This window comes from Salvelinus alpinus, chromosome 13 (genome assembly GCF_045679555.1).
Source record: "Salvelinus alpinus chromosome 13, SLU_Salpinus.1, whole genome shotgun sequence".
NCBI lineage: Eukaryota > Metazoa > Chordata > Actinopteri > Salmoniformes > Salmonidae > Salvelinus > Salvelinus alpinus.
The window spans coordinates 2,579,309-2,591,929 of NC_092098.1; the positions used below are offsets into that span (position 1 = coordinate 2,579,309).

Here is a 12,621-nt window from a genome sequence, read left to right on the forward strand (position 1 = left end):
GGCAGTTTAATTTGGAGACCAAAAAATGCTAATGCGGAACAGCACCCCCTATAGTTGCAAGAAGTTAACGACCGTTCTACAGGTGCATGTTCATTAATTGTTTATGGTTCATTGAACAAGCATGGGAAACAGTGTTAAAACCCTTTACAATGAAGATCTGTGAAGTTATTTTGAGTTTTACGAATAATCTTTGAAAGACGGGGTCCTGAAAAAGGGACGTTTTCTTTGTTTGCTGAGTTTATTTTATGTAAGCAGTGAGTACTGTATATTCTCTTTTTTGCGAGTAGTGAATTACAGTATAATCTGTTTGTCTTTGCTTTATGTTGGTTTGTCATGTGGTCAACCCCTGCAGGACCAGGACAGGGAGTATGTAGGCTTTGCTACTCTGCCCAACCAGGTACACAGGAAGTCAGTGAAGAAGGGATTTGAGTTCACTCTGATGGTGGTAGGTGAGGACAGGGGAAGGGCTGTCAGGGAGTTGTAGTTTGTTCACTTTCATGACAATGTTTCCACTGCTAAATTATAAGTATTTAGCAGGGATATGATCAGGGTCTGAGGCTAAGCAGGATCTCTTGCGCTCTATCTCCCTCATTCTCTTCATCATTCTCTCCCTCCCTCTTTCTCTAGGAGAGTCTGGTCTGGGTAAATCTACACTAGTCAACAGTCTGTTCCTTACAGACCTCTACAAGGACAGGAAGGTGCTGAATGCAGAGGGTGAGAGTGTGATTTCTCAATGGGGGTCCATTACTGTTGCTATTGTACTTCTGCAACATCAAGTTGTATCCTGTGGAGTGGTTTGTCTCTACTGTACCTACCCAACCCTGATCTACAAGATTGATTTTATATAACCTCTGATCTTTTTTTTTGATTGTGTGTGCGCGCATCTGTGTGTTGTCCAGAGAGGCTGGCTCAGACTGTGGGCATCACTAAGAACACAGTGTGCATCGAGGAGAAGGGAGTGAAGCTCAAACTCAATGTAGTGGACACACAAGGCTATGGAGATGCCATCAATAATACAGACAGGTATATAGGTATTCACCGGTACATGTAGAGTCATAAAGACGCTAAATAGTAATAAGCTTAGCCTAGTCTCAAAATGACAGTCCTCCCCAGAGCCATTGTGCGCGCTTGTGAATGTGTGTCATGGGAGCTGTACTTACACACACTTCTGTCCTGTGTGTGTGTGCTGCTGTAGCTATAAGTGTGTGTCCGACTACATTGACCATCAGTTTGAGCAGTACCGCAGGGATGAATTCGGCCTGAACAGAAAGAACATCCAGGATAACAGAGTCCACTGCTGCCTCTACTTCATCTCTCCCTTCGGACATGGGTACCATACTACACACACTCATACTACACACTCAACCTATACAAACGTTACACACTGTGTGTCTGTGTGTGTGTTGTCAGTCTGCGGCCATTGGATGTAGAGTTTATGAGGGCTCTGCAGGACAAGGTCAACATCATCCCTGTTGTGGCCAAATCTGATAGTCTCACTTATGATGAGGTAAAGAAGAAGAAGATCAGGGTAAATAAAATAGTTTTCCAGACGCTAGTTAGTGACATGTCTCAAGCTATCACCTTTCCCACCAATTGTTTATTTCACCATGCAGATATTTTACCTTTATTACACATTTTCACTCTAAAATAGAAGCCAGAGGTTTATGCCTGTAAACCTAACTCCCTCCCTTTTCCCCTCTGTCTCACCCCCACCCCCCTCTCCCCCTTCCTCCTGTTCCTTCTCACTCTCTTACCCACTATCTCCCCCTCACTCCCCCTCTCTCTCGCTTCCCCTCTCCCTCCCCCTTTCTTGCCTTCTATATATTTCCCCTTCCCCCTATCCCGCTCCCCTATCCCTTGTATTCTTCCTCCCTTTTTCTCTACTTAACTCTCCCCCTCCCTCCCCCTTCTTCCTCCCCCATACAGATCCTAAGTGAGATAGATAAGTACAGGTTAAAGATCTACCAGTTACCAGACTGTGACTCTGATGAGGACGAGGAGTTCAGGAGGCAGGACATGGAGCTCAAGGTGAAAACGGACAGACAGACGGATGATGATGACAATAACAGTTTTGTCAGCAAAATGTTGGTTAAAACCATTTGAATTCAATCACTTTTTGACAGCACACCCTTTGATTTGAACAAAACCTTACATACATATTTGCCCATTGTAGAAGTGCTCAGAAAGGGACTTTTTGGACCTGTATGCCAAAACATTCAAGAGATAAAGGTGCTCAAAGTTTACCCATTTTGTATCCCCCACCGTACAATGAGACATCCATGTCTTCATCACTGGAAAAGATAAATGGTTGAGATTTATATAATTTAAAAGCCTCCAAACAGGGTTGTCAAACTTTTATAATTTTTTAAAAATATATTTGTTACTTTTAACGTCAATTATCAAAAAAATTCTAATCTCTGATTTCTTTCAAATTCAAATATCAAATTTTATTGGTTGCATACACATTTAGCAATGTTATTATGGGTGTCGTGAAATGCTTGTGTCCCTAGCTCCAACACTGCAGTAATATCTAACAATACACACATATAAAAAGTAAAATAATGTAATTAAGAAATATTAGCACAAGCAATGTCAGTCGTGTGTGTGTATATATTGTTAGGTTCTGAACAAACCGAGTAAAAACTCAGACGTCTAGAAAAAGCTAAAACCGTGTTTATTCAACCCACTGGGTGCTTCTGCTGCGAACACAACATACAAGTCACAAAATAACATATTTATACCATCTGACTAGGCAGTCACCTCCTTGTATGTGTAAGAGGAACAGACTGAGAATTGTTCCTCTAACTGCTATTGTCATGGCCCTGCCTAAATCTAGGACCCTCATGGGCGTGAAAGTGCATGAATATGGGATAGGACTGTAGACAGATGGTCTGCCTTATCAGGAACTGAAACAAGACTGCTACCCTTTGCCTCCTTCCTTTAGAAATATTAATATTCCGCAAAAACATGTTTAAACAGAATATGAACTTTCTGCCTTTCCCCTTGTCTCACTCAATAACTTTCTATACACAAAGTTCTTATTCACCCTTCATTGACCTCCAACTTATACAGTACCAGTCAAAAGTTTTGACAAACCTACTTATTCAAGGGTTTTTATTTTTTATTATTTTCTACATTTGTAGAATAATAGTGAAGACCATCAACTATGAAATAACACATATGGAATCATGTAGTAACCAAAAAAGTTTTAAACAAAATCAAAATATATTTGAGATTCTTCAAAGTTGCCACCCTTTGCCTTGATGATAGCTTCGCACACTCTTGGCATTCTCTCAACCAGCTTCATGAGGTAGTCACCTGGAATGCATTTCAATTAGCACGTGTGCCATGTTAATTTGTGGAATTTCTTTCCTCAATGTGTTTGAGCCAATCAGTTGTGTTGTGACAAGGTAGGGGTGGTATACAGAAGATAGCCCTATTTGGTAAAAGACCAAGTCAATATTATTGCCAGAACAGCGCAAATTAGCAAAGATTACTTTAAGACATGAAGGTCAGTCAGAACTTTGAAAGTTTCTTCAAGTGCAGTTGCAAAAACCATCAAGCGCTATGATGAAACTACTGCGCATGAGAACCGCCACAGGAAAGGAAGACCCTGCTTCAGAGGTTAAGTTCATTAGAAATACCAGCCTTGGAAATTGCAGCCCAAATAAATGCTTGGAAACATCTCAACATCAACTGTTCAGAGGAGACTACGTGAATTAGGCCTTCATGGTCGAATTGCTGCAAAGAAACCACTACTAAAGGACATCAATATAAAGTGACTTGCTTGGGCCAAGAAACACGAGCAATGGACATTAGACCGGTGGAAATCTGTCCTTTGGTCTGATGGTTCCAACCCCTGTGTCTTTGTGCGACGCAGTGTAGGTGAACGGATGATCTCTGCATGTGTGGTTCCCACCGTAAAGCATGGAGGAGGAGGTGCGATGGTGTGGGGGTACTTTCCTGGTGACACTGTCAGTGACTTATTTGGAATTCAAGGCACACTTAACCAGCATGGCTACCACAGAATTCTGCAGCGATACGCCATCTCATCTAGTTTGGGTTTAGTGGGACTATCATTTATTTTTCAACAGGACAATGACCCAACACACCTTCAGGCTGTGTAAGAGCTATTTGACCAAGAAGGAGAGTGATGGAATGCTTCATCAGATGACCTGGCCTCCACAATCCCCCGACCTCAACCCAATTGAGATGGTTTGGGACGAGTTGGACCGCAGAGTGAAGGAAAAGCAACCAACAAGTGCTCAGCATATGTGGGAACTCCTTCATCCTCCGATGTGCAAAACCAATGTCAAAGCTGACGTGCATACCTATATAACGTAGGTACATGACGCAATGACTCCACATAAAATTTTGCGTTACACAAGCAACACTGCATTCCTAACCTAGCCCACAAAAATCTGCTGTGTGGAACGAGCAGTCAACAAGTCGAACAGTCGTTTGAAAGAGTAAGACAATTTCAGCGAGAAAACTCAAAGGCGAAATACATTAACGCCAAGATAATGGAATTCTTTGCCCTTGACAATTAACCGTTCTCTGTCGTGGCTGATGTTGGCTTTAGCGACTGGTCGAGCACCGGTACACACTACCAAGTGAGCTATTTTTCAGATGTTGCCATACCGGAGTTGCACAGTAATAGTGTCACTGCTATTAGCTTCACGACATACTATGGAATGCCGTTTGGGTCTTTTCGTGTCAAATAACACTATTTGACGTGTTAAATAAGCTTTTAATTTGACATGTCAAATAACACAGTTCTATTATAGAATGTTGTGTGTTCTGAATTTGCACGTGCAAGCCAAGCGCCACCAGTACTATCAGTAGCACTGTCAAAGCTATAAAAAAAAGTCTGCAAACACCAGCCACAAACAATGTGTTTACAATACCGGGTTGGTAATAAAGCCTTATTTGTTCGACCGCAGCTTCTAGGGAGCTAGGTAACTTTAGCTTGGTACCGAGCTAGCACCAACTCAACCAGCCTGAAAACAATGACCAGCAGGAACTGCAGTCATTTTCATTATTCTTAGCAATGATTTAGGAATCCTTGTGAGGTAAGTATTAGCTAGGTAGCCAGTTGTTGTTCGCCTATTGAAAGTGAACTTCAGTTAATGAAAATAAATAGCTAGCCAGCTACTAAACCCTGTTGCCCAAAGCTAACGTTATAAGCAGCCAGCTAGCTTCATCTGGCTAGTGAGGCTCGACCGAACTGGGTTATGTGTTGTGAAGCTAGCCACAAGAAGGATTAGGCACAATATTGTAATTTGCGGTTTGCCTTCAAAATAAAAGTATCTTTGAAAGTGACGCAGAAGGTTACAATTGGTGGAATCATGCCGTATTTAGACTAGATAATGTTAAACACGGTTGAAATGTGAAGCAATGAAATGGGGTATCAGTCTACTCGGTGACACCCACAGACCACAACTGTGAAGAGTTTACGCAAATATTAGCGTTGTAGCTCTTATCACGTGACTGAAATCACCTCCCTAGTCAGGCTATTGTGTGTGTTGACATTCATATTGCATTGTACAGCTTTACCTAAGGATTGGGGATCAGTGAAATGGGGTATCAGTTTATCAATACCCAAGCAATTAAAAAATTAAGAAAATTCTCCCAACATCCTCCTCAGAGTTATCAGACTCCAAACCATCCACGCAGTATTGTTTTTCCTTGGGAATAGTGTTCAATACACATACAGTGCCTTGCAAAAGTATTCATCCCCCTTGGTGTTTTTCCTATTTTGTTGCATTACACCCTGTAATTTAAATGGATATTTATTTGGATTTCATGTAATAGACATACACAAAATATTCCAAATTGGTGAAGTGAAATGAAAAAATTGAAAAGTGGTGCGTGCATATGTATTCACCCCCTTTGCTATGAAGCCCTATTTAACCAATTTCCTTCAAGTCACAATCCACCTGTGTGCAATCTAAGTGTCACATGATCACAGTATATATACACCTGTTTTGAAGGCCTCAGTCTGCAACACCACTAAGCAAGGGGCACCACCAAGCAAGCGGCACCATGAAGACCAAGGAGCTCTCCAAACAGGTCAGTGACAAAGTTGTGGAGAAGTACAGATCAGGGTTGGGTTATAAAAAAATATCAGAAACTTTGAACATCCCACGGAGCACCATGAAATCCATTATTTTAAAAAATGGAAAGAATATGTCACCACAACAAACCTGCCAAGAGAGGGCCGCCCACCAAAACTCACGGACCAGGCAAGGAGGGCATTAATCAGAGAGGCAACAAAGATAACTCTGAAGGAGCTGCAAAGATCCACAGCGGAGATTGGAGTATCTGTCCATAGGACCACTTTAAGCCGTACACCACAGAACTGGGCTTTACGGAAGAGTGGCCATAAAAAAGCCACTGCTTAAAGACAAAAATAATGTGGGAGACTTCCCAAACATATGGAAGAAGGTACTCCGGTCAGATGAGACTAAAATTGAGCTTTTTGGCCATCAAGGGAAACTATGTATGGCACAAACCCAACACCCTTCATCACCCCGAGAACATCATCCCCACAGTGAAGCATGGTGGTGGCAGCATCATGCTGTGGGGACGTTTTTCATCGGAAGGGACTGGAAACTGGTCAATTGAAGGAATGATGGATGGCGCTAAATACAGGGAAATTCTTGAGGGTTGAGACTGGGACGGAGGTTCACCTTCCAGCAGGACAATGACCCTAAGCATACTGCTAAAGCGACACTTGAGTGGTTTAAGGGGAAACATTTAAATGTCTTGGAATGGCCTAGTCAAATCCCAGACCTCAATCTAATTGAGAATCTGTGGTATGACTTAAAGATTGCTGTACACCAGCAGAACCCATCCAACTTGATGGAGCTGGAGCAGTTTTGCCTTGAAGAATGGGCAAAAATCCCAGTGGCTAGATGTGCCAAGCTTATAGAGACATACCCCAAGAAAGAGACTTGCAGCTGTAATTGCTGCGAAAGGTGGCTCTACAAAGTATTGACTTTGGGGGGGGTGAATAGTAATGCACGTTTTTTTGTCTTATTTCTTGTTTGTTTCACAATAACTATTTTGCATCTTCAAAGTTGTAGGCATGTTGTGTAATTCAAATGATACAAACCCCCCAAAAAATCAATTTTAATTCCAGGTTGTAAGGCATCAAAATAGGAAAAATGGGGTGAATCATTTCATAAGCCATTGTAGGTTGACAAATGTGGCTCAATTCAGTTGTTTCAGAGTCCCGCAATAAGAGCTACGACGCTAATGTTCTCTGGGTGTCACGGAGTAGACTGATACCCCATGTCATTGATCCACAATCCATATCTAAGGCTTTACAGTGAAATAAGTATGCCCCCAATACATTTCTAAAGTATAATACATCCAGTGTGATTTCAACAGTTTTTCGTCAAATTAACTAATTATGGTCATTTGTTGATTTTTATATAACATTCCAAACTTGTTTAGCATGATCTATTCAATTATGGCATAATTCTACTATTTGTATTCATTTGCATCACTGTCAGTGACATACGTTTATTTTGAAGGCTAACCGCAAAGTCCACTATTGTGGCTAATCCTTATTGTGGCTAGCTTCACATAGATGGGTCTGACATACTACCCTCTGTAGTGCCTTGCGGTTGGAGGCCGAGCAATTGCCGTACCAGGCAGTGATGCAACCAGTCAGGATGCTCTCAATGTTGCAGCTGTAGAACCTTTTGAGGACCCATGTCAAATCTTTTCAGTCTCCTGAGGGGGAATAGGTTTTGTCGTGCCCTCTTCATGACTGTCTTGGTGTGTTTGGACCATTCTAGTTTGTTGGTGATGTCGACACCAAGGAACTTGAAGTTCTCAACCTGCTCTACTACAGCCCCGTCGATGAGAATGGGGGCGTGCTCACTTCCAGTCAGATGCGAATGTATTTTAATTATATCCAAGCTTTCGGGCAATCGACCTTCATCAGAGCATAACTCCACAAACAAAAGTGGGACAGGTAAGGCCACACAGTGAGCCAGAGGTAATTGCAAACACCTGTAGTAATCTAAAGTATCCACAAGGTGTCATTACAGGATAGAACAGAACATGATATGGATTTCTACTAGAACAAAAACACATCTACACAGGGAATGTGGTGTTAGTATAAGGAACCCATACTCTCAAAGAGAGAGCAAAAAAGGCAAAAGACAAGAAGGAAAACATACAACACTATATACAAAAGTATGTGGACACATTCAAATATAGAACCAGGAGAAATCTAGAAAATAACTAGATAAAGGTAACCTGTCGAGGAAGAATTGGGCCACTAGGGCCGTCATGAATACAGGACACCCTAATAACAGAGCCTATAGAGAATAAGTGAACATAAGAGTTCTATAAAGACACCAGGATTAAAATGACCGTTGCTTGTCACTTTGTAGTGCTCAGCGTCTTCTCTACACTTAAAGGGCATTAAGAAGGTGGAAGTGTCACCAATATGAGACGACGACAGTAAACTAGGGTGTATGTAAGATGATGACAATAGGAATTATAACTTGACCCTCGTATAAAATTCTTCAAAAAAGTTCTCTCTGCCAGAGTTTACTGTCGTCGTCTCATATTGGTGACACTTCCACCTTCTTAATGCCCTTTAAGTGTAGAGAAGACGCTGAGCACTACAAAGTGACAAGCAACGGTCATTTTAATCCTGGTGTCTTTATAGAACTCTTATGTTCACTTATTCTCTATTTCAAGCTTCTGGATGTCTTGCCCACGTACATGTTATCACAAACAGCGTAGGATGTAAGTCACATTTTATTATGGCCTTTAACGCTATCTTTTTCCAGACCTAGGGTGTCGGGACGCTGAGGTGTTGTATTGGTGTTGCACTGAGCTCAATTGCCACAGGGGTAGTTTCTGTCTCATGGGAGTAAGGAGGGTTTGTTTAGAACCCATGTTGAGGCTGGCACGGACTAGTCAACTGTGAAAATTGTGGTCCCGTTTGTAGATGAATAAGGGGGATCCTTGAATTCCTGGCTGAGTGCTGGGTCTGAGGTGAGCATATGCCAGTGAATGTAGAAATGCAAGTAACAAACAACTCAGAAGTTTGAACTTTTTTTTGTATATCCTGGCGAGGTTTAGAGAGCGCAATTCGGTATGCCTCTTCCAAACACAGAGTGGAGTAACCCCTGTCCAGCAAACATTGTTTCATGTTGACAGCTTTATCAATATAGTCCTCTGTCGAATGACGCACACGTTTGAGCCTATAGAACTGGCTCTTGGGCACTAGGATGAGCGCTACTTGCTAGGAGAAATGTGTTTGTCAGTCTCTTCTGATATAGAGTGGTGATAAGTTCCCCATTAGCAACCTCGATCCACATGTCCAAGAAATTGACACGCTTATGGTCATATTCAATAGAGACTTCAGGTCAGTGTTCCTATTGTTCAAAAAGGAAGTGAACTAAGTCTAGTTCAGTGCCAATCCACCCAGAATTTCAGCAATATACCTAAACCATTGGAGGATCTTGGAGAAGTAAGGGTTTCTGGTCTCATCACAGAAACGTTTGCTCAAAATGGCTCACGTTTAAATTTGCATAATTAGGGGCAAAGGTGGAGCCCATAGCAACTCCACTAACAAAGGAAAAAGTGTTTTTCAAAGGTTAAAGTAGTTGAGCTTGTGAACTAGAGAAGCCAGTTCACAGATAAATTCACTAGGTGGTGACATTTCTTCGTGACGGTCCTGTTGGTAATATCCCAGTGCATCTAGGCCTTTTTCATGAGAGATTTGTGTAGAGGATCTCTAGATCAAATGTAGCCAATAAGTTGTCAGGGAGATTAGACAGTTCTGATATTTTGTTAATCACATCTGTGGAATCTTTGACGAATGCTGGGAGTTTTTGCACAATAGGCTTAATGAAGGAATCAACAAAGTTGGCGAGTGGCTTCAGAAGAGAGTCAATACTGGCAATTTTGGGTCTGCCCTTAGGTTTGTATAAGCGCTTATGGATCTTAGGTAGCATATAGAAAACAGGTATGACAAGGAATTTGCAATGAAGGTAGTCAAATTCATGTTTAGAGATCCAGTTCTGATCAACAGCAAATGTCAGATAGTTGGTTATCTTTGTCTGGAAGTCCGATGTAGGGTCAGTTCTGAATTTCCTATAGAAATGTTCATCAGGCTGGTGATAATCTTCTGCTTTATAGTGTGAATGAATCTTCTGCTTTATAGTGTGAATGACTATAGCCCCTCCTTTATCGGCAGGTTTAATGACAATCCAAGTTCCTGAATAGCTAGTCTTTCGTTTGGAATGAAAAATGTAAAACATTCTGTTCCACAATTCTACAGAAGGTGTGAATGGAAGGATTTGATACTTGAGGCATAAATATACTCTTGGGTTTCTACACAGAGATATTGGCCCTTTGTGCATCATTGGAGTCATTAGACTTGCCAAACATATGCCTAAGTTAGATTATTATTATTTTTTAGCTAAAAAAGATCACTCTTTATCTCAAAAGAGTTGGTTTCATGTGGGGACAAAAGGGAGGCCTTTGCTTAAAGCAGACACCTGATGTGTAGTAAGTACCTTATCAGATAAGTTGATTACAGCGTCCTCGCCGGTTGGTGGGCGAGGGGTGTACCAGCTAAATTGCAGTGGTCTGAAGGAACAGGTCCATTCCGTGACTTATTTCTATGCTTGAAATGACACCCACGCTTTATTCAAGAGCATGTTGTCCCAACCGATGGCGGACACAACACAAAAGCTTCAGATGTGAAATAGGGTCTAAGCTACCACATGCGAATGACAATCTGAGTTGACACGTATTTAGATAATTGACATTAAAGGTTTAAAAATGTTTTATTTTTTATAATTACATAATAAAATAGTTTGACAACACTGTAAGCTTTTAAATGAAATCAAACTCAACCGTTTATCTTTTCCAATTAATAAGACATTGTCTCGTAAGGTATGCAAAATGGGTGAACTTTGAGGACCTTTATCTCCTAAATGTTTTTGCATTCAGGTCAAAAAAGACCCTTTTTGACCACCTCTTCCATGGGCAAACATGTAAGGAAAGTTTTGTTTAAATCAAAAGGGATGCTGTCAATAACAACAAAAAATCAAATCCGTTCAAATGAGCTAAATGAGGAAGTGAGTTCTATAAGTTTCTGTCTCTCATTCTTTGTCAGAGGAGCGTTCCGTTTGCAGTGATTGGCAGTAACATGGTGGTGGATGTTAATGGTCGGCGGATCCGCGCCCGTCTCTACCCCTGGGGAGTGGTGGAAGGTGCAGAATAAATACAGACACACACGCGAACATGCACACTCACACACCTTGTAAGTGAACTTGAGATAAATGTACTGTACACTCCATTTAAGTTTATTGCAGTTCACTGTTGTCTTGTTGTGCTGTCAGTGGAGAACCCATATCACAGTGACTTTGTCCACCTGAGGAACATGTTGGTGAGGACTCATATGCAGGACCTGAAGGACATGACCCATGACACACACTACGAGAGTTACAGAGCACAGTAGCTGTGCAAGAGCCAACGCACTGATGTGGTAGGGAGACACGCGAAAGAGAAATTGTCCTTGTGCTTATGATTTTGGTCAATTTTTTTTGTTGATTGATGAAATAATATTGATCGTATTAAATAAGTTATTAATTGAATAGAATAATACTTTATTGCCAATATGTAAAATCTCCATTAACTTCATTCTCTTTTAGGATTATGACTTCTGCCACACCACAATCTAATCCTGGAGGCCTTTGGTGTTAAACAAAAGATGATGCACTGCTTTCACTATTACTGGAATAAAGTCACAAGCTAAATGTAGTATCGGTTTCCCTTTTTTATACTGTGTCAGTTTAGTTTGTTTTCAGTCTTTCTCATTCTATTGTGCTAGATGACAAGACAAAATGCTTTTGACTTCAGTGTGGAATGCATACACTACCGGTCAAAAGTTTTAGAACACCTACTCATTCAAGGGTTTTTCTTTATTTTGACATTTTTATTTTTACATTCTACATTGTAGAATAATAGTGAAGACATCAAAACTATGAAATAACACATATGTAATCATGTCGTAACCAAATCAAAAAAATATTTTATAATTAAGATTATTCAAAGTAGCCACCCTTTGCCTTGATGACAGCTTTGCACACTCTTGGCATTCTCTCAACCAGCTTCATGAGGTAGTCACCTGGAATGCATTTCAATTAACAGGTGTGCCTTGTTAAATGTTCATTTGGGGTATTTCTTTCCTTAATGCGTTTGAGCCAGTCAGTTGTGTTGTGACAAGGTAGGGTGGTATACAGAAGATAGCCCTATTTGGTAAAAGACCAAGTCCATTATTATGGCAAAACAGCTCGAATAAGCAAAGAGAAACGACAGTCCATTACTTTAAGACATGAAAGATCAAGTTAATACGAAATAAGCTGGTTGCATGTTATTATGAGAGAGAGCCTTTATTATGCTGAAATGTTAGCATAGGGTACTTGGCCGGCTTGACTTCATCTCATGCACAGCATGACATTATGGCCGGGTTTTTTTCCCTCCACAATTTGAGGCATTGGGAGATATTCGTGTCATTGTGCAATATACTGTAGATGGTGTTGTTAGTTTACCTACATTGCAAAGAAATCTGAGTCC

The 12,621-nt window shown here is 41.0% G+C and overlaps 1 protein-coding gene across 1 annotated transcript in view; it reads left to right on the top strand.

The window, feature by feature from the left end:
* The window catches only part of LOC139538009 (septin-5-like), a 39,741-nt gene extending 27,936 nt beyond the window's left edge, over positions 1-11,805 (top strand). The window contains exons 3-11 of the mRNA XM_071339933.1: positions 353-449; positions 628-714; positions 900-1,023; positions 1,196-1,330; positions 1,411-1,528; positions 1,927-2,028; positions 11,159-11,255; positions 11,385-11,530; positions 11,697-11,805. Of these exons, the coding sequence (XP_071196034.1) occupies positions 353-449; positions 628-714; positions 900-1,023; positions 1,196-1,330; positions 1,411-1,528; positions 1,927-2,028; positions 11,159-11,255; positions 11,385-11,503 (879 nt within the window). The 3' untranslated portion in view covers positions 11,504-11,530; positions 11,697-11,805. The remainder of the gene's footprint in view (positions 1-352; positions 450-627; positions 715-899; positions 1,024-1,195; positions 1,331-1,410; positions 1,529-1,926; positions 2,029-11,158; positions 11,256-11,384; positions 11,531-11,696) is intronic.
* Positions 11,806-12,621: the final 816 nt, after the last annotated feature.